Source organism: Cavia porcellus, unplaced genomic scaffold, assembly GCF_034190915.1.
Source record: "Cavia porcellus strain 051 isolate PalLab524CR breed Dunkin Hartley unplaced genomic scaffold, mCavPor4.1 scaffold_40, whole genome shotgun sequence".
In the NCBI taxonomy this organism is placed as follows: domain Eukaryota; kingdom Metazoa; phylum Chordata; class Mammalia; order Rodentia; family Caviidae; genus Cavia; species Cavia porcellus.
Window position 1 is genome coordinate 2,932,210 of NW_026947523.1, and position 24,766 is coordinate 2,956,975.

General features: G+C 51.1%; 1 protein-coding gene across 3 annotated transcripts in view; it reads right to left on the bottom strand.

Moving 5' to 3' along the window:
• Tbc1d22a (TBC1 domain family member 22A) overlaps nucleotides 1–24,766 on the bottom strand; it is a 288,301-nt gene that overhangs the window by 173,208 nt on the left and 90,327 nt on the right. For all 3 annotated transcript variants that reach the window (XM_003461946.5, XM_063243789.1, XM_063243788.1), the window contains exon 8: nucleotides 19,684–19,798. In XM_003461946.5, the coding sequence (XP_003461994.2) occupies nucleotides 19,684–19,798 (115 nt within the window). The remainder of the gene's footprint in view (nucleotides 1–19,683; nucleotides 19,799–24,766) is intronic.

Genomic DNA, 24,766 nt, shown 5'->3' on the forward strand with positions numbered 1-24,766 from the left:
CTAAGGACCGTTTCTTTCCCTGCCTTGGTTTCTAAATTCCACCGTAAGGAGGAAGACATTGTGCCAAGTCACAGCACATGGTGGAGAGCTCGGGGCTGCCAGGTACTTCTGGGGCAGGCACCAGTCCAGAGCTGCCACCACCACCCCACCGCATGGCCTCCAGGAAACAAGGCCTATGAATGACAGAAAGATGGGTACCACAGGGAGGCTGGGAGAGCGGCGCCAGCCAGAAGCGAGGCCTCCCCATCCCCCCAGAGCACATCCCCCCCCCCACCCCGTATTACAGTAATTGCAATTAGTGCTCTCCTCCCTCCTAACTCTCCTGCTCCGACACCTGAGCGGCCCTGGCCACTGGTCCTCAAGCTCTGCCTCCCCGAGGTCCCACCTGCAGCGCCCACCAGAGGCGCCTCGGTGCAGCTTGCCCCGCTGTCACCAATCAGCCAGTACCTCATCTGCAGAGCGAATTAATTTCCTGCTCCTTGGCCCTGAAATAAACTCACTGATGACAGACAGATACTTCATTTTTTCCTCATAATTCATTCACCCTTAAGGAAAAGTTTCATAAGTAATTAAATTGATTTTCCTTTCTATGGGGGGGCACAGATCTATTTAGAACAGTGAAGTAATAGGTGGCAGCAGTGTCTTGGTGCAGACGCCCCCGGGAGGCCAGCAAGCTGTGCATGACGGCATGACGCACTTCTTGGGACAGGAGGGGACTGGGCGGGATGAGCCCAGCACACCCAGCCTCTTCCTAATTGACGTGTGCTGTATACATTACCTTCAGGAGGGCTTCACGGCGCCTTCTGGATCTAAAAAGGCTCTTCCATATTAATGGAGTTCCAATCCTTCTTGAACACTATTCAATTCTTATTACTGAAGCAAAAACTTAGACGCCTGACATTAATGGCACAGCTAAGCAGCTGAAAGAGTGTGACCGGAGGAGCCGCTTCTCATTACCCACGAAAGTCGCAGAAATAGCCCAGAGAAACCACTGGCAGCAGCGATGGCCGGGGCCTTGGGGAGTCAGGAGGACGTCTCTATCCTCACCTATCTGCCGCCTCAGAACAAGACAAAAGGCCAAACGATGGCTCCATTAGGAGAACCTGGCAGGAGCAGCACACAGGGCATCCTGCTGCGTCTCGAGGACATGCAGATCACAAAGAAAAGCCAAAGACCACGCAGCCCGGGCCATAGTCCAGCCACTCACAGGCCAACAGCTGCAGCCACATCTCTAAACTCACCTGGCCACGGCCCCTTTTCGAGGTTAAACGAAGACGTGGGTACACAGGCACTGTGCTCGGCAGTCTCCTAGCGAGGCTCAGGGATTCCAAGGTTGTCTGTCTCCCCGAGAGGGAGTGGAAGAGGGAGCACAGCCTTCCCCACCGATGTGGGGTGACAGGATAACACGCCACCATGCCGACCTTCACACGGCCCACAGGAAAGCCCACCCCCAGCCTAGAGCTGAGGTCCGACCCCTCGAGCAGCACCAGCTCTGCCCCAAATTCAAGAAGGCAACCCGAGCCTCTGCCACCCACCGTCCTACAGAATAACCACAGGCTCACTGGAAGTGCTAACAGTCCAGCCACAACCCAGGGCAGCGCTGCAAAGCCCTCCTCTACTGCCAGCAGTGGCCACGCCAGCCTACCCCAGGCCTCTCAGACACACTGGACTAGGTGACCAGTGGGAGAGCCCCCACTCACGGCTCCACGAGCCTGCACCAATTGGCATCCAAATCCAAGACGCCTTTTTGATTGCTATGAATTGCTAAGTTCTTCTACAAATAATTTACAGAATTATGAATAAAACAAGGATGAGAAACAACGTCACGAGAAATTTTAATATTGTAACTGTAGTAAACTGAATTTCTCTGTATTTTCCATATATGTATGGGGAGCACAAATACAGTCAGCCTTCCCCACTCATGGGCTCCTCACCCACGGATTCTGTAACCAGGGATCAAGAGCATTACAAGAAAACGTGTGACTTCCTTCTTGCCATCACTCCTTAAACAATGCAGTGCAGCAATTCTGCAGGCCCACTGACACTGGCTTAGGCATTGCGAGTCACCTGGAGATTAAAGTCTTGGGGAGGACGGCAGCAGGGTGCCAAGTCCTGTGCTACTGCACAGTAGGCAGCTGGAGCATGCACAGGCTCAGGTCCCTGAGGACCTGAAACACGGTCACCGCCACATCCACAGCGGGGACCCTCCGGCAGGCTACGACCCCCCCACAGGTCCGGGCTCGTCGGCACCCTGGGTGCTTCACGCACTTCTGCCAAGGAAACACAAGCATGATTCTGAACTGCTTCTCATCTCTAACAGGTTCTGGCTTATCTAGTTCTTTTCCTACATTTCATTGTTGAAACATAACACTTCTGAAATTTTTCATGGCTTCTAATGTTATTCAAGCTAGCCATCTTGTTTACTGCACAACTGCACAGGATTTCCACCTCTCAATTCATGAACACAACCAAGAGTGATCAGGCCAATGGCTATTTTCGTTTCTACACCTCTTTCCAATCACCTCTTGAACTCACACCCGCTTTCAGCTTTGATGGTTTTATGAGCTGTACCAAGTTTGATCCCCAAACAACATAAAGGATAAAGGAAAACCAGCACATGCCTTTTAACACGAGGGGATGGCCCACACGCTGCTCACCGAATGCTGTGTGAAAAGGCCTGTTCTAATTTGGATGCTGACTGTCCCCTACTGTCCAGGGGCTTCCTGTCTGGTCTCCAGGACGGCAGCATCAGGAGGCGTGGAAGCTGTGAGAGGTGGGGCCAGAGGGGGGTCCTGGGGGGAGCAGGGGACCGCAGGCCCCGCCCCTCCCGCTCACTTCCAGCCCCTGGCTCAGGTATGCTTAGCTTTGCTCCACCCTCACCCACCACAGCCTGGAGCTACAGGGCCAGTCAGCCCTGAGCAAAAGAAGGGGCCTCGAGGACTGTGAGCCAGGGTGCCTTTCTTTTTTGTAAGTCATTCCTCTCAAGAGGAATGCTTGCATTTGTTTGCAGTGATGGAAAGAAAGCTCACTGCCTTCTCTGTTAAGGTACGGACAACCAACCACAGAACCCCACCCCCCCACCCCCCCCCACCCCCGTCCACTCAATGGTTCACCAAACGCAATGTTTGAGTGTGATAAAATCCATCTAAGGCACCTTTGGCTGAGCCCCCAAAGCCTGAGGCTTTGCCCACACGGCCAAAGCCACCTGCCTCAGTACCATCAGGAGAGCTGGCCTGGCCTGTCTGCACCCAACTTCAGGTCCGGTTAGCTTCGGTGAAGCGTCTTCCTTTGCCACCTTTCCTCTCACTGCAGTTAGGGTGAAAATAGGAAACCCTAAACTCTTCACTGTGTTCCACAAAAGCCTGCGCTGTGGTTGGTGTCTGGATGTCCCCAAAGCCTCATGTGGTCATCGGTGGGGGTCTTCAGAGGTGGCTGGACCTAGAGCGTGTGGTGCTGGGGCTGAGTCACGGTGCCAAGCTAGGACGGAGGGCACCAGGACTCAGGGTGTGCGTGCTGCCGCCCTGAGCAGCCTGGGCACAGGTAAAGGGGACGGCAGGAGCCGTGGTGCCCTGCTGCTTTGGAACCCTCACCACAGGCTGGGCCTCCTGTGTGGTGCCGTCTGCTGCGGCACCCCACCTCGGGCCAGCAGAGTATGCTCCAAGACCTCTACAACTGGGAGCTGCATAACCCTTTCCTCCTCTAACTCTGGGTGCCAGGTATTTTGTCTCAAGAACGAGAGAAGTAACTACATCAGCCTTAAAAAAGGGCTTCAAAACTTATCTCCAGATTTTTTCTATATCTTCTTGAAAAATACTGCAATCATTTGGCAACACAAGAAGAACCTCAAAGTTCCTATGAAAGAAGTGGTTTATTTCACTAGTACATGATTCCTAATACTCCGCCCACCTTCTGTTCTCTTATTATCTTAGTCTCTTTTCATTAAGGTTGTGAATAATTGATGAGTATCAACAAAATAATACCTTAAGGATAAAACATGAAAGTGTTTCCAGACATAAAAAAGTTAATAGCAGTAAGATCTTTTTTTTATTTACAGAAAGATAAAACAGAATAGAAAACGGGCAGAAATAGTACATACTTTCAAAGAAAAGAAATAAACAGTAATAAATCACTAGTTGATGTATACACATTGCCCCCCCACACAAATAATTGTTCAAGATACAAAAGTGGAACATTTAAATGGGAATTCAACCAGGGAGACTGCAAACAGTTGGGGGGGGGGGGCAACTGCTATTTACCTGAGTATTTCTGTACTTTCTCACTCCTGGGCTGGATTTCTAGTTATATTTCTTCATTTACTAAAGCCTGTCTGTTCCACCTATCCATAAATACTGGCCCAGTTACCCTATTACTCTCTGGTTCCCTTTCACTTCGAGTTCCATTTTCTCTTTTTGATTTTGGTCTATATAACTTTCTTCAGGCTAATTATATTTCCTATAAAGAGCCTCTCGGTGGATCCTCCCTCTTGATCCACTCTGCCTGCGATTCTCTTTTTTCCCTTAAGTTAGTGCATTTAGGCCATCTATATTAGAAATTATATCCGACCGACCTTCTTTGCCTCATGGCTGTTGTGCTCTTTTTCTGTCATTAGCCGTCTGTCTGTCTTTTTCATTTTGCTTTCTGCTCCATTCACTGAGGCCTCTCTGTCACTGTTTCTGGAATCCTGGTACTTTTCTCTCTCCTTAGAATACCCTGCAGTAATCTCTGTAGAGTTGGATTGGTGGTTGCAAATTCCCCTAGTTCCTCTTTATCCTGGAAGCACCTTGTTTCTCCATTAATTTCTAGGGACAGTTGTGCAGGATATATCAATCCTGGCTGGAGGTTATTGTCTTTCAAAGCTTGAATTATTTCCCCCCACGCTCTTCAAGATTTGATGGTTTGTGCCGAGAAGTCTGCTGTAATTCTGATGGGTGTTCCCTGGTAAGTGATCTGTTTCTTGTCTCTGATGGCTTTTAATATACTGTTCTTATACTGGATTTCTGGAATCTTGATTATTATATGCCTGGATGTAGTTCTGCTTTGATTGTAGGTGGCTGGAGTTCCGTATGCCTCCTACATCTGAGCATCTTTCCCTTTTCCTATGTTTGGGAAGTTTTCTCTCATTATTTCTGTGAATAGCCTTTACGGTTCCTTTGTTTGTACCCCTGCTTCTCTCTCACATTCTTTATTCTTAAGTTATAGATTATTTTGTCATCTTCTAGCCTTTGTATTGTTACTGCTTGTTTCCTTGTTATTTTTAAGAAGTTTTTCATTTCATGCTCCCACCTTACGAATCTGTCCTCCAGTTCAGAGAATCTATCCTTACTTTCTTTCAAGCTGTTATGCCAGCTTTCAATAGAGTTTTTAGTTTCCAGGTAATCTCTTTGAACCTGCTTCATGTATTCTATGTTTTCTCTATTTTCTCCATCAAACAATTCTCCTGTTTTTTTCTGTTCTTCCATTCCACCATCTGGTTTTCTTGGGAAATGCTTAGCATTTCTTTAACTATTCTACTTATATCTTGCTTTACTTGGTTAAATACTTCACTTTTGAACTCAACCATGAGGTCCCAGAGATATCGCTTTATGTCTATTGGTGCCGTGCCTGATATTGCATGTTTTCTGTCCTCATTCTCCTTTGCATTTACCTTTCCTGGATCATTGTTCTCAGGATTGGGGACTGAGGGCCCTTTCTTGTTGCTCCCTCTTCCCATACTTTTTGTTCCTTCCATACAAGCATATATAGGAGGCACAGTTTCTTTCTTTGTCGGTTATGGTTTGTTTGAATCATGCCAGGTAGGTGTTCCCGCCCACTGCAGTGTACTAGGGAGACACAGACCAGGGCAGCCTATGCTGGGCCTGCCCCTCCAGGTCAGTCAACCTGCTGAAGGCTTCACTGTGTTAGGATGCACTGCCAGGCACAGGGACTTGGTTTGGGCTAACCTACTGGGTCTTAGTCCGCGGCATCACCCAAGTCAAATGCTCCCCACCAATCTCGCTTGAGAGAGGAATATGTGACTGAAGTCACTGCAGCGCCCCGTTCCAGCCAGTCTGCCAGTCCCACTGTCCTACGTTGGAGCCTCCTAGTCTATGGAAGGGTCCTCTCACCACAGGTCAATGCAGGGCTCTCCGCCATCTCTGCTCTCAATTCGGTTTGCTGATTCCCGCTCTCAGAGTGTTCGTGTCTCTATCCCTGCTGTGCCGATTCAGATGCAGCAGCAGCAGGGAATTCAGGCCCCGGGTTCCAGAGGTGCGGGTTCCAGTGGCGGCACTGAGACTTTAGGTGTTCCAATGATAGCACCGGGATTGCATTTCTGATTGTTTTCTCTCAGCTTAGTTTGTTCCTGGGTCTGCAGGGTATATCTCCCCCTGCTTAGGACTCCCCACACCGCAACATTCCTGAAATCCAAGCTGGCTATCTCTGAGAGCCTCCGTAGCTGCTGTTATCTATCCGCCATCTTCTCTGCTCTCAGCAATAAGATCTTACATGTCCTAAAGTTTTTTTAAAAAGGCCAAGGGATTAATAGGGTAATTGCAAGTGAGAACGGTTTTTATTCATTCATAAATGTTTTTAAACATAAATGTTTTTGTTCTTTGAAGAACGGAATAAAAGCCATGAAGCAGCTAGGAATGGTGCTGCTGGTTCCTGTACTCGGGAGGCAGGAGGATCTCGAAAGCCCCAGGATTCAAGACCAGCCTGGACAACACAGCAAGAAAATTTAAAAACGAAAAAAGGCGTGCAATAGCAGTCCTTAGAGATGGCTTGAAACATTCAGAGGGGAACTCCAACACTAACCTGAGGTCAGGCAGGCCCTGCAGGTGTCCAGGAATCAGTGGTCTCCTTCTACACACCCTTCCCATAGGCCACTCGGGGTTCCTGGGCAAGCCCCCAGAACCAGCCAAACTCAGTGTCGTGAGACATAGAGTTCCAGTTGCAAGAATAACCCTTTATGGACAGAACTCAAAGAAATCATAAAGCAGTCCCTGACTCTAGGCTAATTTGTGTAGAAAGAATGTTTACATTTGCATTTGGCTCATTAAATCTGTTTTCACTTTATTCTGAGTTTAGAACTTAACACATTCTTCAGGCCAGGGCTGAGTGGCTTGTGCAGGACACAGAGAATAATATATTCTCCTGTTGAGTCGGTAAACACTCAAGACTCACTTTCTGCTCGGCTGGGCCGCAGCTGCACCCACGCGCTCCAGTGCGGACCATCTTGCGCACCATCCTTTCATTCAGGGATCCGTCTCGGGGCCAAGCTGGTAACTGACAGCCCCTGTCTAAAATCCGACAGGAAGATCCATAATTACCAGCGCCTGTCTCATGCTCCACTGGCCTGGAGGTGTGCACACACTTCCCAGCAGTGGAGGTCATCAGTGGGTATCCAGGTGCCCACCCTGGCCCAGGGACCCCAGCAGATGCACAATTTATTAAAAAGATGTGCTTGGTGCTGATGTGGGGCACTCACCTGTGTTCCAAGGCATCTCGAAGGACTCTGGCTTGCAGAGGGAGGCTCCGTTGCTAGGCTGTCAGGGGAGCTGCAGGGGGCATGAGGCCCTGACTGCAGCCTGACCTCAGGGTGCTGCCTGCCAGGGACCCTGGCATTGCTGGTCCCAGCCAAGGGACAGGTGGCAGCCAAACTCAGGAGACAGAAGCCAGATGCACCCCAGGAGACAGAAGTGACCCAAATCATACATCTGAAATCTGCTTACTGACCAGTCATTTTCCAGAACTTTCTGAAGCTTCAGGCTTTCTCTGTCTAAACAGCAGCACAGTGCATGCGCCTGGGGTGGGGAGAGGGCTTGACTTGAGTCCAAATGTATGCAGAAAACCAAGTGAACTTCAGAATTATTTTCATTCCCTTCTGACTGTAACAGCAATTTCCATCTTGTCTCACTGTGATATCTCAAAACCTTGGGCTCTGCACTAAATCTAATTGCTGAAATAAACACGATTTGTCCCAATCCTCTGGCTATGAACCACAGGACAGAAAACAGCAATGTTTTCCTCTCTCTATTCCGCCTGGCTGACATCCAAGATGCTTTACTGAAAGGTCACTTTCAAAATGTACTGCGACCTTCCCTGCTGGATAGACCACCATGGGGCCTGGCTCTGCCTGACAAGTGGACGCTGGCTTTGAAAACCATCAGGCTCTGAGACTGGGGGACCCCATCTTTAACACAACCCTAACAAACAGAAAACAGGCAGTGACGCCACCCGACTCCCCACAAACCAAAGGGCTGTACAGGAAAGAACCGTCTCCCCCGCTGCCCTTCTCCAGCTGTGCCGAGGAGACAGAGGGCCCGCAGAAGCTCCCAGGAAGGACGAAGGAGGAAGGGACCCCATGGCATCGTCCTGGCCGCCACCGACCTTCACTGTGCACCTCTGCATCTGTCACTCAGCAGCCAGCGCAGGCCCTCAAGACTTGCACAGCATAGCCCCGCCGCCCGTTTGGGTCCCCAGCTCCGAGCCCCATGACTGGTGGGAATATACGTGCCAAGGACACACGGGACAGCGCTGGGTCACTTCACACGCGGCAACCTCTCACCCCAGGCACCAACACAGACTCCGGAAGCACAGCCTCAGCGGAACGGGGCCTGGAGTCCACGGCCCACAGGTGCAGGAAGGAAACTCCGGCCCATCTCTCAACCTGTGACCAAAGAGTCACGAAACTACCAGAAGACAACAGCGGGAATGCTTCGAGATGCCAGCTGGGCAAGGCTTTCCCGGGTAGACCCCAAAGCACAGGCAACGAGAGCAAGTGGGACTGTACCACACCAAGACAGCTTTGCTTCTGACCAGCGAAGAGCGCAACAGAGTGAGGAGGCCGCCTCCAAACAGGAGGAGAAGCTCAAGTGACTCTCGACCTGGGGTCGTTGTCCTGCACACATAAGGGACTCAGCAAGATAGCCAGCTTCACAAGGGCCAAACGATCTGAAACACATGACCCTGAAATGGGTACATATCAAGTGCTCCACATCACTGCCATGAGGGAAATGTAAATGAAATGGCAGAAACACAGCCTCTCCCCAGCTGGAGTGGCTATTCTCTAAAAGGCCAAAGTCACAAGTGCTCCAAGGCCACCAAGAAAGGGAGTTTCAAGCACTCCTGGTGGGAATCGAACTTAGCACAGCCGCCATGTACCAAGCGGTTCCTGAGAGTACTCGGGAGAGAGCCACCTCGCGATCCAGAAACGCCACCAGAGGGATGCATCCACAGGAAATGCCATCACCATGCCGAGGAGAGGGCTGGACAGCCGGCAGCACTCAAGCAGAAGACACACACTGCTCTTCACCGTAACTGTTTGCCATGGCTAAGAAATGGAACGACCCAGGGGCTCCGTGCTGAATGAACAGAGGGTAGCACGCACACCAGGCAGCATCACCCAGCCATCACCCACCCGGAGTCAGAACCCAGGCCTCGCGACATGTCATCACAGCAGAACTGAAGCGGCCCTCAACAGGCACACAGCTGTTCCCACACTGGAACACAGAATACTTGATGCATCACTCAAAAGCTTTCAAAGGCCCTGGACAAGTTCTCCAAGTTTCTGGATATCAAATTATGTGACATTTGTGTTGGGAGGTGAACGCGGGGTGCATCACCAAGGCACGTTTGTTTCCTTTGAGCCCAAGACACTGGAGCAGCGATGGCCACTGAACACGGAAATGAGGCGAGGCTCCCTTACAGGGAATCAATGGGGAAACGGGGTCCGGGTCCAGGGAACAGGACAGAACCTGCTCTCTGCAGACAGATGTGTTAAAGGGTGCGCAAGGCTCCCCGTTAACAAGGATCAAACTGCGGGCATGCGGAGGGCCGCACTCCAGGACTTAGACAGTGTCACTCGGGGACACCGTGCACTGGAGCCACTGACGCAATGAGCCTGCAAGTCTGGAGGTCACGAAACCAGTGGAGCCTGTGGCACCTCTGTATGTGGCACCTCTACACGCACCTCAGACTCTGTCCCCAGTCCAAGGGTGAAACAGGAGTGGCCAGGCATGGGGCTGCAGCTGCAGGCCCTCCCGGGCCACTGGGCCCTCCCCGCCCTTCCTTCCAGGCCAGGGCAGCGGCACCTAGTCTGCAGGCTGCTGGGGAGAAGGGGCAGTGCACACCCAGGGCTGCAGTACCAGCTTTGCTCAGGTGAGTTCACAGGAGGGAAGGAGGGCCAGCACGTTCTCCAGCCCCAGAATCCCGCTGCATCGGCTTCCTCAGCCAACATGGGGAAGCCATCAGTTACACATGAGGAGAACTTAAAATCCCTGGATTTTAAGAGACTCTGAGGGTAGTTTTGACAAAGCCACAACTCCACCTTAAAACCAAACCCAAGCCAAACACTGCCACATGCACATGACACTGTACGTGCTCAGATAACACCGATGATGCAGGTGGAGACCACGAGCTTGTGCACTCTACCTGAGAGAGGGAGGGCACCCAAGATCAGGGCCACAGAAGCAAAGTCCCGCGAGCACGGTCAAAGACCAAGGAGGAACAGGACGGTGCAGAGCAGCCTGCGACCACATGGCTCCACTTCATGGTCTGTGTGGAGTCCTGGCAGCCTTCCCCGCGCGAGTCCACCAGGGACACGCAGGACACAACACACAGAATGCGTTCCCACAAAACTGCCCCAGCTGACCACTCTTTCGCTGCTTCCACTCCGGGACTGGGGAGCAGCTCTGTGGGCACAGTCACCCGCGCTGAGTCCAGAGGACAGGCAGGCAGGCCTCTGCCTCTGCCACACTAGCACACACTCTGCAAAGGCCTGCGGTCAGCTGGTGCCCGCTGCCACTCAGCTGTGTACACACCTGCACACAGACAGACAGACAGACACACCCACACACAGGGGCGCACCCTTGTCCCTGCTCAGTTTCTGAACAGGCCTGCTGAACAGGCACGTGTGGGTTGAAAGCTCAAAGTGTACTAACTGCTCCTGGTCTTCAGCTGATTCACCGGGTCACCTAACGCAGCTGAGCTCTGAGCCGCGTTGGAACAGTCTCCCAGAGGATACTGCAAGGTCTGCAAATGAAGGGCAGAGCGTGCATCCCTGCGGACACACACAGACGGACGACCTGCTCGAGTCCACTGAGGCCCTACCAACAATTCACGGACGGAGATAGGGAAGACGGGTGGGTGGGGGAGACGGCAAACCCTGGACATGACCACTGGGAACACAGATCTAACACTGCGGACAGGAATCCAGCAGCCTCATCCACTGGAAAACACCCCTAGCTCTTGAGTCAGAAAGGCCTCTTCTCCCACCGCACCACCAGAAAGTCTAAGCAAGACGCTGCGTGTGTCACCAGTGACAGTGAAGACAATGGGGGGCAGTAGAAAACTACAACTGTACGATCTCTCCTCCCTGGAACAACGGGGCCCTACTTCTTTTTCAGATATTGGGATTTAATTTCTATACCACATAATTCCATCACTGAAAGTGAGTTTTTAGTATATTCACTAGCTTTTGGCAACCACTATCATGACCTAGTTTCAGAACATTTTGTTCCTTCGAAAGAAACCCCACAGCCCTCACCAGGCCAGGCCCACACTCGCGCTCTGATCTCGAGGCGTCTTTCACACCCGCGTCCCCGACCATCTTCCTGTGCGGGGCTCCCCTCACAAACACTCAGTGGTGCTTCAGCGCGGCTCTGATTTGCACTCCCTGACCATCAATCACGCGGCCACCTTTGCATCTGCTGTTGGCCATCTGTGCATCTTCACTTGTAAATCTGATTCTCTCACTGGGGCTAGGAGTTATTTAATACACAACATAAATCTCCTATCAGGTGCATGATTTACCAGCATTTTCTCCACTCAGGGAGCGCCTGTTCACTTTCCCGATGGCTGCTTATGGCTCAGAAGCTCTCACTTGATGAAGTCCGACCTGTCTATTTCCCTTTCTTTTTGTCACTTTTCCGCAGTATCTGGAAAACCAAGGCCTGGCCCAAAGTCCGCAGACTCGTTCCTGTAGTTTCCTACAAAAGTTTTGTGGCATCAGCTCTGACATTTAGAGGAACAGAAACAGGAACAGAACTTTATTCTTCTGCCTGACCTAGCAGACCTAGGAACATTTGCTGAAAATGACAACTTCCCCATTGAATTCCCTTGGAAGACTTGTTAAGATCAATTGACTATAAATGTGAAGGTTTATTTTTGGATTCTTGATAATATTCAATTGATCTGCATGTCTATCCAAGTGGCAATATAATAAAGCCTTAATTACTACAGTTTTTCAGGACGTTTTGGGGGCTGGGGATTTAGCTCAGTAGCATAAGCGCCTGCCTTGCAAGCAGGCGGTCGTGAGTTTGACCCGTGGTACCGATAAAAAGGAAAAAGACCAAAAAAAAGGAAGTTTTGATACCAGAGCAAACAAACCTCTTTTCTTTTATTCCCCACCCCACCCCAGCCCCAACGCTGCTCTGCCCATCCTGGGTTTCCTGAATTTTCATATGAATTTTAAGACAACCTTGTCAATTTCTGCCCAAAAGCCAGTTAGTTTTTTTCAGACAGATAGTGTTGAATCTTTAGATCAACTGAGGGAGCAGTGCTGCCTGGACTGTGGTAAGTTTCCAACCCAGAAGCATGAACTCGATAGACGTCCTCCCACGCACGTACATCTGCCTTAATTTCTTCCGGCACTGCTCTGTTGTTGTCGTCAGTCTTGTGCTAAATCTTCATTCATTTTTATTTCAGTGAAACTGTTTTCATGACGTCAATTTTAAACTGTATACTGCAAGCATATAGAGTATAACTGACTTTTTGTCCCGAACTTCTATCCCACAGCCTCACTGTATCAGATGTCATGGGATTTTTGTGGATTCTTTAAGATTTTCCACATACAAGATCACAGCATCCATAAACAGGCACTTTTACTTCTTCACTTTCACTTTTTATTTCATGCTGTCTTAAATGTTCTGATTAGAACCAATAAAAATTAAGCACAAGTGAAGAGAGCGATCTCATCTTTTCCTGATCTCAGAGAGACGCCACCCTCTTTCCCCCTAAGTATGCTGTACGCTGCAGGTTTTCACAGAAGCCTTTGGGAGGTGGTCCCTCCTGTTCTTAGTTTATGGGATGTGTTCATCACCCAAGGGCATTAGGTTTTATCAAATGTTTTATCTGCATCACATAAGACAATCACACGGTTTTTGTCCTTTAGTCTGTTAATCAAGTAGATGACCCTGGCTTTCATATGTTGAACCATCCTTGTATTCATGACATAAATTCCATTAGCACTGACACCTGATCCTTTTATGCACAGTTGTAGTTCAGTCCTGTTATCTTGTTGAGAATTTTTACATCCATCTTCATAAGTGATATTGGTCAATAGTAATGTCTTTGGTTTTCATGTAAGGGCAATAAAGGCCTACAGAATTATCTTAAAGGGCTTTCTTCTATTTTTAGAAGAGTTTTGTGAAGATGTAGTATGGATTCTTTACTAAACATTTAGTAGAATTCACTAATGAAGTCATCTGGAGTATGTTTTCTTTGTGGAAATTTTTAGATTACTAATTCAATCGTGTGTGCGTGTGTGTGTGTGTGTGTGTGTGTGTGTGTGTGTGTGTGTGTGTGAATGTGGTATGAATATGAAGCGAGAGATTTAGTTGAAAGAATTAGCTCACACAATTGTAGGAACTAGGAAGCCTGAAACCTGCAGGGCCAGAAGACAGGTCAGAAACTCAGACAGTTTCCTGCGCTGCCGTCGTGAAGTCCTGCTGCTCCGGGAAACCAGCCTCTGTCTGCTGTCAGGGCCTCAGCTGATGGGATGAGCAGGCAGATTTATACTGTGCGGAGCAACCACGTCTACTCCCAGGCTACCGGAACAAAGTCACTCACGTAAACTTCACCCTCCTGGGAACGTGAGACCAGCACTGACCAAACAACTGGGCACCAGAACCTCCAGAAACTGACGCGGAGCTCATCAGCCCAGGCCGCTCCGGTATCCGTATCCTTCTGGGAACCCCAGCTCCTGCATATCCTGCTCTATCTGCAGCATTATGTATACAATTCCCTCGTGCCAAATGCTCACAAAATACGATTTTAGTGACTTGATGGTCTCCCATCTCTCTGGAACTGGTCAGTCTAGATGAAAATTTGTCAATTGTGTTGATACATTTCAAAAAACAACCTCTAGCTTTGCTGACTTCCTCTGCTGTTCGAGGACTGCGCCATCTATTGCTGCTGTAGTCCCTTCTGTTTGCTCCAGCTCTGCTCTGCTCTCCTTTTCCCAGTTTCCAAGGCAGGAAATAAACAGCGCACGACCTTCCTGTCTTAACCAGTCCTAGCAACAGTGGTCTCTGTCGCCGCAGTACCGCCCCAGGGCCACCCTCAGCCACGCAGGTGCTTTCTCAGTCCCACGGCAAAGTCCAGTTTCCCTTTCCATTCTGCTTTGGCCCCGTGGGGACCCGGGCTGCCTTCTAAAACCTCTGCACGTGCATCAGCTTCTCCAGGTGGCCGAGGACCTCTAGTCTAAGGCGGGCATGGTGGAAGACCGCATTCCGCCCGACTTCCCATGGCCAGCGCTGGGCCCCGGCGCACACCAGTGCAGTGACGGTGTGCAGAAGAAGCGCATACCCTCCGTGCCTCGGAGCCGTGCCCTGTGCATGGCTGTCAGATGGGCTTGGTTTCCAGGATGTTCCCTTCCCCAGTTCCTGGTCAGCCGTCTGTCTACGTTTTTACCCACTGCTGGAAGTAGTGTGTCACTACTTTATAAAAGACATTTTAAAAAGTGATGGCTTTGGGAAATGCTGGTATTAGAGAGAAAACAATACTGAAATGTGCATGCATAACATGACAGCTACCAGACAACCAGGGTCACCCAGCGTTCCCGAGACAGTCTCCAGGGCATGGGGCTCCACTGCTATTGGATTTTCCAATTTGTCCACAGACTGCCCACAACCTGTCCAGGACTCCCATCATTTTCAAAGTATCTGTGCAGGGCAAATGGAACACAAATGAGCAGGCACTACACAACGACCAGCGCCTGTCTTGCCCCTGCCTGTCCCGTTGGCCTTCCGGCCCTCTGCTTCAGAACAGGTGCAGCACCCACCACAGAGGCGTGCTGGACTTCACGTCCCAGGCCACCCAAGACGAACTGGGCATCACATGCAACTACCTACACTGAGAGGAACACTGGGGAAGTGGGGTGCAAGCTCCCAAATACACACAAAACACAAAGCGCGGTGTGCTGCAGCGCAATGGCAGACAACGGACCTCGAGAGCGAGCCACCTGTCAAACTAGCTGGGCAAGGAGAAAGCGCAGGGGCGCCCCTCCCTGCCCTGGGAAGCTCTATTTCCCCCGCGATCCTGGGCGGCAACTGTGGCCCTGCTGGCAGCGCTCAAGGTCCTGGGAAGGGCCCTCCTGCCCCAACCCCACGCACGGCCTGCCGAAACGCTCTCCAGGCATCACTAACAGGTTTTAATTAAGAGCTTAAGCTTCCCAGACTCCAGCTTATAAACAGGAATACAAAAATAAAAAGTCTTAATGCTCTTTAAGTAAATGCACTGTTTATCTGCAGCCCCTTTCTATATCTGCTCTCACATGTACTTTAAGAGAAAACGACACACAAAATCACATCAACCTAAACGTAACGTGCTGACATGAGACACTGGTAAAATACCCTGCAACTTGCAAAACCCAGCAACCGTCACTCCACTCCCAGAGCCCAGCTAACATGCAATTACTCCAAAGGGCCTGTCAAAACTGATTCTAAATTTAAACAGCAAACATGCATCAGAGACAGGCAAAAAATAAGACTTCTTTGTTTTTCTCTATGCTGAAAGTATTTATTTAAATTAAAAACCTGTCCTGACTTCAATTGTGTAATTCAAGGAGATTGAATAATGTTTCTTAATTTTAGAACAAATTAAACATTTCTAAAAGGAATATGATAGGCATTATTTGAGAAATACAGGCTTTATTTTAAAATTGTACCATGCCTAGGGGTAGAAAAGGAGGGAAAAAACAATAGGAGAATTGTTTCATGAATTATCCAACATCGTCTCCGCAGAACATTATGTGCAGGAGGTAGAAATGATCTTTACAAAGATTTAATGATATGGGGAAACCTTATGCTATAAGGGTAAGTACAAAAAAGCCTGCAATAATGTGATGCATAATATACTCTTGACTGCATAATATCACACCGGCAGCACAAAGGCGAAGCACAGAAGACAGACTCAGAGGGAAGATGACATCAGAGCTCGAGTGAGGCTCCTGCTGCGTGGCGTGGCAGCCCCGCAGCCTGCGGGACCCCCGACTGCCGAGCACCACCCAGGGACCGTCCGGAGGGCAGCCCAGGCGGAAGGCCACACGGGTCCTCCTTCCCCAGACCCACACCTAGACATGGTCCCGAGGGCCCAGAGAAAGTGCTGCAGCTAACTGCAGCCTGCCAGGATCCACCAGGGCAGCCACAGCCAGATCAGAGAAAGCAGAGAGCCAGCCCCACCACCAGCGCGGAACTGACACAGCTAGGGCAGGTGCAGGTTCACCTGGGGGACAGCGAACACCTGTCTACGCAAAGGGCGAAACTGAGGGTCCTTCCTCAGCCTCCCAAAAAAGCGAATCTTAATCAGAGAACACAGACACAGTTAAATATTTTCAACAGTGGGACAGTCAAATGTGCCAACCCTCTCCTTCATATGTGCCTATACCTTCCAATAGCTCTACACTCAGCATTTCTCTTAAATAGATTTAAAAGCTGAGGCTCTGTTCTCTTTATTGCATGTTAAGTAGAAACATTTTTCGGGATTCCGTGGAATACCATGATGCACAGAGCTCCTGTCTGCGCACAGCATGACACACATCAGACCATCCTGAGGCACAAGGGACCAGTGACCACCAGAGCAGGACACAAGAGGAAAGCCCAGCCCTGGGCTCTCCGCGCAATTCTGCCTCACCCTCCACACTGCTTCTCTGCCTCCGACCACCCGGCTGGCTTCCTGCCAGAGATCAGCATCACCCTTCCTGTGGGGAAGAAGTAATTAGCTCGAGGAGCCAAGGTCCTGCTCAAACAGCGGACCACTTCCAACATCTCACTGCAGGCCGCAGGTGTAGGGAGGCTTCTTCAGCGCAGGCACCAGCAGGCAGGCCATCCACCCACACCCAGGGTGGTGCAGCTCTGCTCAGACAAGCGGGCGGCTGCCTCCAGCTGGAAGACCACTGTCCGGTGCTCACTCAGGCCTCCTGTCCTCCCAGGAGAACCATCGGGAGTGCACCGTGGGTGAGGGGGTTGCCGGCTCGGGCACACAGTACACGCACATTCCCAGAACACTGCCGTCAGTCTGAGGTCGCTGCCTGAGGACCCCAGTAGAACCCGCAGCCGTGTGCCACACTGCAACTCTGAAGAAAAAAGAAAAGCTGCCCATGCCAGGAGGTGGTGCCCATACAGACCAAGACTAACACTACTCGTCCTGCAAAGGCCTCAACCGCCGCCACCTGACAGCCCGGGCTGTGCCACCACATTACCACAGCGCTAAGGCATGCAAACTGCAGAGTCCTACTGCCAGCAGGCCTTATCTCTGCAGATCTTCCTAAGCACAGCACCAGAGGCTCACCTGCTTCAAGACCCAACACCCCGGGGACTCAGTGTACCACACAGCGCCTCGGAGAGCCTTCACATTTACAGGGTCCTTGAGGCCACAACCAAAGGAACCAGGACCTGAGGACCTGCTCCTCAGGCTCAGGCACACCTGAGACTCGCCCTGGGGTCTCCCCGCAACCCCCCAGCCAGCGCTCACCTCTGCCACCGGGGCACTTTGGTTCCTGGCCAGCCTGGCTGGTCCCCACACCCAGAGCTCCTACTCACCCTTCAGACCGTGCTGAAATGTCACCTACTCGGGAAGCTTCCTCTTGATAACATGAATGCTAATTACTTTAATTAAACTTTTTAATCACTCTTCTAAAAACCTGTCTTCCCCGCTACAACCCAGAGCTCCAAGGGGGCAGCTCATCCATCTGCATGCCTGGCGCAGCTGGAGGTTCGGAGACGCGCAGACCAGGTGGGATCTCCCTGTGGGTGCCGGCACCCCCAATACAGCCCGAAGTCTGCTGAAGGACAAACTTTAGCCCCAGAAGGGAGCAAACTGGTGCTCCAGGAAATGGACACAGATGTCAGGCTGGGCAGCACAGTGAGAGATGGGCCTGGGCCATTGTAACGATCATTCCTCATCCCAGGAAGCGAGACTGGAAAACGGCCGCAAATCCACCGATCAGAGCTGAAATCTAGACCCAAAATTCTTCAGATGTCCACTTAATAAAAGGTACATTTTTACACAAATGTTTCAAAGTGACACTGGACCCCTAATCAATGGCAGGGGTGCTCATGGGGTGGGAGGACGCTACAGGGAAAGCTGCCCAGCAGTGCTGAGCTGAAGTCGCCACGTGCAGAGAGAGCGCACCCGCCATCTCCCCCACTTGTCCTCTCCCCAGATGATTAACAGGGCCATGTCCCTCGTCCAGTCTTGCCGATAATCAGGAGAACGTACTGAGAATCGCCAGCGTCTTACAGCATGAGTTGGTGGCAAAGTAGTTAAGACAAACTTATTTACCACATTAATTAAATGGTCTATTTCACACGGAATATCAATCCTCTAGTCACATCTCAGCTGAGCTTCTTCTTTCAATTAACGACTCCGGGCTACTGACAGAGGCCCTACTGTTCCGGGCTCATTAAGAACATTTTCATTATCTGTCAGACGAGGGCTGAGGAGCAGAGTGTGGTGTCCAGGAAGGGGTGCCCAGGCGCGGCCTCCCCTGCTTAGGAGACGATGAGGGAGGCCTCACCGGCCTCGGAGCTGCTGAGCAGGCGAAGACCTCCCAGGAAACCACAGGTGGAAGCAGGGTGCCAGGGGCTGCAGGAAAACCTCGCAGCCGGGTCTGCGCTCCTCGCTGGGGACGGCCTGTGCCCTAACTACCCTGCCGCTCAGGCCACCACAGCCACCCGGCCTGCAGGGGACACAGCGGCCAGGCCACCTCTCTCAGCAGCCAGCCAGGCTGAGCCGGGCAGGTCCTGGAGGACGCAAGCACTCAGGGAGGCCCTCCCAGTGTTCCTACTGCCAGGGGAATTAAACAGCACACACGTATCACTCTTGTTCTTTTTAACAATTGAAAACACACTTAAAATAGGTGAAGTTATTAGTTTGCTGTTCTAACATAAATAAAAGAAAAATACCCAGCATTTAGAGACATACCACAGCCCAACTGAATCTCCAGGAAACTCATTATTCCACGTGTAATATGCCAATGAAATGAATGTGATTAGTACATCAAACGTAGAAAAGACATGAAATGCCACAGAAACACAAAGATTTGGTTTTTACCTTGTAAGCAAAAATACCCAATTAGTAGACTTATCACTTTCACCTTATCCACTTCAGTGCAAACCACCAAAGCCAGTGCTTCCACGGCCATTAAAAATAAACTCCCAAACATAGTCATTTCTCTTAATTTGATGATTATTATCGAGGATGGTGCCAACAGTGACGCTGCATTAACACCCTCGGCAGGTAGGCAGGTTCCGATGTATTTTAAAGACAGCATCAACAGTGGTACTATTATTCTCTATTACTTTTCATCCTCGGTATCCTGAACTGCATGGTAATGTTTACTACACGTATAATTCTGCAGAGTGACAGGGAGTCCACAGCGGCCCATGTTTCACGTTGGTGGGAGCTGTTATGCTACAATCTTACCTGTGTACTCACAAATGAAGACCACAAAGAAAGGAGTGACCAGGTCATTTATCCCCTGAACGTATCCACTGGCAGGATGACGGATGGCCCATATAAACAGGATCCTTTCAAAAATCTGAAAGAAAATGGAACAGATGGTGAAGCAAAAGATCTGCGAGCAGAGGCTTTAAAATCCATCCACTCTTTACTTAAAATACACACTACTGACGTAGCTTCTATGTTTCTGATATGACAGTGCAAATACCATAAATAAACACCCCTGCAGATTAATCAGTGATCTGTAAAAGCCCACTGCTCCTGCCTTTCTACCGAGCGCTGAGCGCTGCACAGTATTTTGCGGCCCCCTCGGTCGTGCTCATCCTCCCTAGCTCCCGAGAGCTTCCTGCTCCTCCAGGCCCCACCGGGCAGCACTGGATGGGGCCGCACACAGCGCAGGGGCACTGTGTGTTTCCTCAGAGATGGCCGGAAGGGCAGATGGAAGGATGGACAGAGGCATGGACGGATGGCCAGATGGATGTGTGCATGCACATTCTGAATCCCCCCCACGAGGCAACAGAGTCCTTCAAGGCCCTGGGTGTCCTCACCATCCAGGAGGACAGACAGGCACTCAGCGAGGGAGCCTCCTCCCCTCCCGCAGCGCGCCATCCCGTTATCTTCCTACTCAGCAGCTCAGCCCCAGCCCTGCCACCTGCCTCACCTTTGTTTCTGAGAGGAATGTAAAGAGATGCGACGCCATTCCACACATGCACAGCCCACACCCACACGTGGCGTCAAGGCCTCTCTTACTGTTCTCCTGCCACATCCTCTAGATCGGACCCTCCCCCAAGGTTGGCCCTGGTACCACCCATATTCCAGCCACCCCAGGGAGACAGCCCCCTACCCACAGCGTGCAAGGCCTTGGCTCCCACTGCCTGCACAGCCTCGTCCTCTGTGCTGAGCTGACCTCTCCTGCCTGCAAGGTCCACTCCAAGTGTGCTCCCTGCAGCCATCTGCTCCTCCCCAACCTCTTTCTGGAAAGGCCAGTGCTTCCTACACTGTGACACTTGTGGCCGCCTCCTACCTGAACCTGGGGCCCTCAAAGGCCACGGCCAGGTCTGATGTCTCCACCAAGCCCCACAAAAGCAAAGCACATAGCAGAGACTTGCGGTGTGCAAAGAGGGCCCTGGAGCCCAGACTAGCAAGCCCTTCACCTAGCAGCGTCCAAGCTCGGAAGCTCTTCACCCAGACCCTCTCGGCACCCACGCTGCAGCCCCATCCACCAGTCCACGGCATGGCTCAGTGACTCGCAGAGAACCCCCCGTCATGCTGGAGGCCCCAGAAACGCTTGCTGAGTGAGGGACACAGCGGAGCGCAGACATACACTTTCATTTCAGGTCCACGGCTCTCTAGAGAAAATGATTTGAGTAAGTTCAAAGATCAGAATCATATCACAACACAGCACTCTTCAGATAGCTCTCACGTGCAGAACCTGGCCACTGGCAGGGAGGTGCCAGCACTCCACACCCTGCCCAGACAGGTGCCCAAATGACAGACCACAGCACCTCAGCACGGGGTCTGCACACAACTCTCCCTAACCAGGCTGCGACACCCCACGGGGGCTCGAATGTGCGCGTCTGCATCCCACGTTCTGCACTCTGAGCAGGGTCGAGGTAGGAGCAGAACACAGAGGCTTGCTTACGTTCAAAATTAAGTACTGGAAAACAACCCTCTCAAGCAAAGCATCACAGTGCCACAATTAGGAGGACAGATTTCAACGCCACCGACAGCATTAGACCAGAGTGCAGCCGGAAAATCAATAAATGGTTCGGAGGTGCTCTGCGAGTGAAAAAGGACTGACTGCCTTCTATTTCTGGCAGTTAGGGCTCATTAGATGTCAGCAAACTCACACACAGCCGGCATGACCAATCCAGGCTTATTTCCGGAATGTGCAGTTGGCCCAGGACCAGGAAATCACACCAATAAAGTCCGTCACATTAACAGACTAAAGAAATACAAACATGACCTCAGATGATGGGAGGAAAAAGGACTTGATAAACCTCAGCAAACATCACAGCTTCAAGGGCAAGGTCCCTTCCTCACCCCAAAAGCATTCGGGGAGCAGCGCTCAAGATTTGCCACTAAAAGCAAATCAAAACAACACCAAGTGAAGCTCCTTCTACTCCAGAAAGAACAGCTCCAGTGTGAACTCAGAAAACCAAGGGAGGTGAGGTTGGGAGGGGGAAGAAGCCCGCTCCATGGTCGGTGCAGGGGTAGCAGTGTGGGGCTTCTCAGCAACCTAAAGGCAGGGGCTCCCGGGCCCTGCTCTCCCTCCTCTGGGGCCACTCTGGGAAGAGCTAACGACACCACATCACAGTGACACGCACACCCAGGGCTACACCAGCGCCACTCGGGACAGCTGCCCCTCGGGAGCGGGGAGGGGAGTGTGCTGCTCCCACCCTGCGGGGCGCTGCTCTGCCACGAAGAAGGGGAACCGGTCATCTGCAGGAAAACCGACCCGGCTGGGGAGCAGAAGCCCAGGGAAAGCAAAGCGGACACCGAAGGGGAACATCACACTGCTTCTCTCCTACGAGCACCCTGCACTGTAAGTCACTCCGGAGCAAACAAAGCGGACAGCAGGACACGGAGGCGCGGAAGGGAAGGAAGGAGGCCGGGATGCGGTGTACACCGAGCGACTCCCCACAATTAAGGTGCTTATTATGTATCTCAGACACACAATAACAAGAAGAAAAGAAGTCTAAAAACATGGAAAGCATAGTAAATGAGATTTCCTTAAAACAAAACGAAGATTTCCCACTAAACTCAGGGCAAGAATGGGTGTCTGTTTTCCCCCAGCTTCATTCAATACTTTAAGGCAGAAGACATTTTAGCTGGCAAAAAATTAAAAATACATGTATAGAAGATAAATATGGGAATACAGATATACGCGTACTAGAAATAAAAAGCCAAACTGTTATCATTCACAAAGCACAGAACTTCATTGAAACTTCAAGTAAATCTGTGCCAATTTTTAGACAGACTGATGGATGGACTACAGACACAAGACCAACTGACGAAGACAAGGCCAAGGCGCGAGGCAAGCCTGAGGGGCGTGCAGCTCAGAGCAGAGCTGGCTTTCCTGGGCCTCCCTCCTTCCCTCCCTCTCTCGGTGCGGCACCTGGAGGCAGACTGCTGCTCGTCACCGCTGCAAGGACCGGCTCCATTATCCTCGGCTGTGGAAGAGCAATGCCTTATGACAAGACTAAAAATGCTACAGCCGCGTATGCAGTTGATATACAGAATACGACGTGGGCAGCTTTCAAACAAGTTGCGAAGGTACCAAAATCCAAAACCAAAAGCCTCAAGATTGGGATGGAAACACGGAGGAACAAAAGGAAATTTTAAAAACAAAATGTTTTTAAAGGAAACGCCTTTATCAGAGACACTAAATACTACACTCTTGCTCTAATGATGACATAAATCAACAAATGAAGTTTGAGCTCTTTAGGATGACTCTAAATGTATTTGGTTTGTTAAACGTACAGCTGATCCCTCTATAATGTTTCTTTGCGGAGGCTGGAAAAAGGCCGGATTGCTCATTTTGTGATTGTAAGACACATTTTGCTAAAAAAAAAAAAATTAACTGAGGAAAGTCGACTGCATGTCTATAAACTGGCAATAAAAAATAAAACAATGAAATTAAAAATTCCAGCTAGGTATGGTCAGTGCACCCCTGTTATCTTGTAATTGGGAGGCTGAGGCAAGAGGATCATTGTAAGTTCGAGACCAGAGTGGGCGACAAAGTGAGCCCAAGGCGGCTGAACTGCATAGCGAGACCCTGTCTCAAAAGGACAAAAAAAGAAAAGAAAGAAATTAAAATTTCAAAGGACAGCATTTATAAAGCTATACCCATGAATAAACTTAACAAATGTAGAAAAGATCAGGAGAACTGAATACATCCAAAAACAAAATAATTCTCTTCTAACCCCAACAGGCTCGACTTAATTCCTGAGATTTCCTGAAACCTAAACATGGCCCGTAACACACACCAGCTAAGGTCACAGGTGCCGGTGTGCGTGGGCTGTCCCACCAGGCTCACAGCGCCACAGCCAGCGAGGCGAGGCGGGACAGGACAGGAGAGACGGGCCAGAGGAGGGAGGAGGAGCCCTGCCTGCGGGCGCCCACAGCAGCACCCGAGAGGACAGGACGGACGGTGCTGTCCCGCAGCAACCTGGAAGGGAACAGCGCAGGCAGCTCGGGGAGGCTCCGCTCCTCCACCGGGAAGGCAGTAAAACTCGGGAGAACCCGGACACCTCGGGACGGCGGGCAGGAGAGCACGTCTCACACGGAGGGCCGCCTGGCTCCTCCGCGAGGGGAGAGCTGGGCACCCACCCACGGCAGTCCGCGCAGGCAGCAGGCACAGAGGAAACGGGTAACAGACGTGTTTCAAATCTGTGAGGGACGAAACAGCCTGGCGACCCCAGCTCCTTCTGCTTTTAAGCTTGACACTGGAGAGCTGAAACTAAATTTTTAACTTTTTCTTGAAGTTAGACACAAATGTGAGAAACACTCTTCTGCTCCAATGTTTTCACCTATAAAACTAAGAGGGAAGCTCCGGGGCTGGGACCCGGCCTGTGCCCGGAGGAGGGACGGACTGATCAGAGCACGGCACGTGTGACTTCCGGGGCTCCGGTCACGGCAGCCTCGGTCCTGAAGGACAAAGCGGACACAGAGGACACTGGGTCCCAGCGCCCCCGCCCAGGTCTCGGGGTCACCTGGCACCTGTGCTTGCCACCAAGAATGCCCATGCAGGGAGAAGAGCGACTAGATGGCAGAAGGTGCCAGAAGACACTGGTGGGCAGGGAAACAGGGCCACCTCCTGGCTCCACAGGGCTCCCAGGCTCTGGGGAGACCCCAGCCACACAGTTCATTCACTCAGGTCCCTTGATGGACTTGCGGTGCCTGGGACAGAAAACACCCAAGTGAGGCTCAGCCAGCAACTCCCAGGCCAACAGAGTGGAGTGGGTAGTGCCCAGGCCAGAGGGACCTGTCCAGGCCCTGGGGTCACCAGGGTAGGTGGCCAGCAAAGGACAGCACAGCAGACACA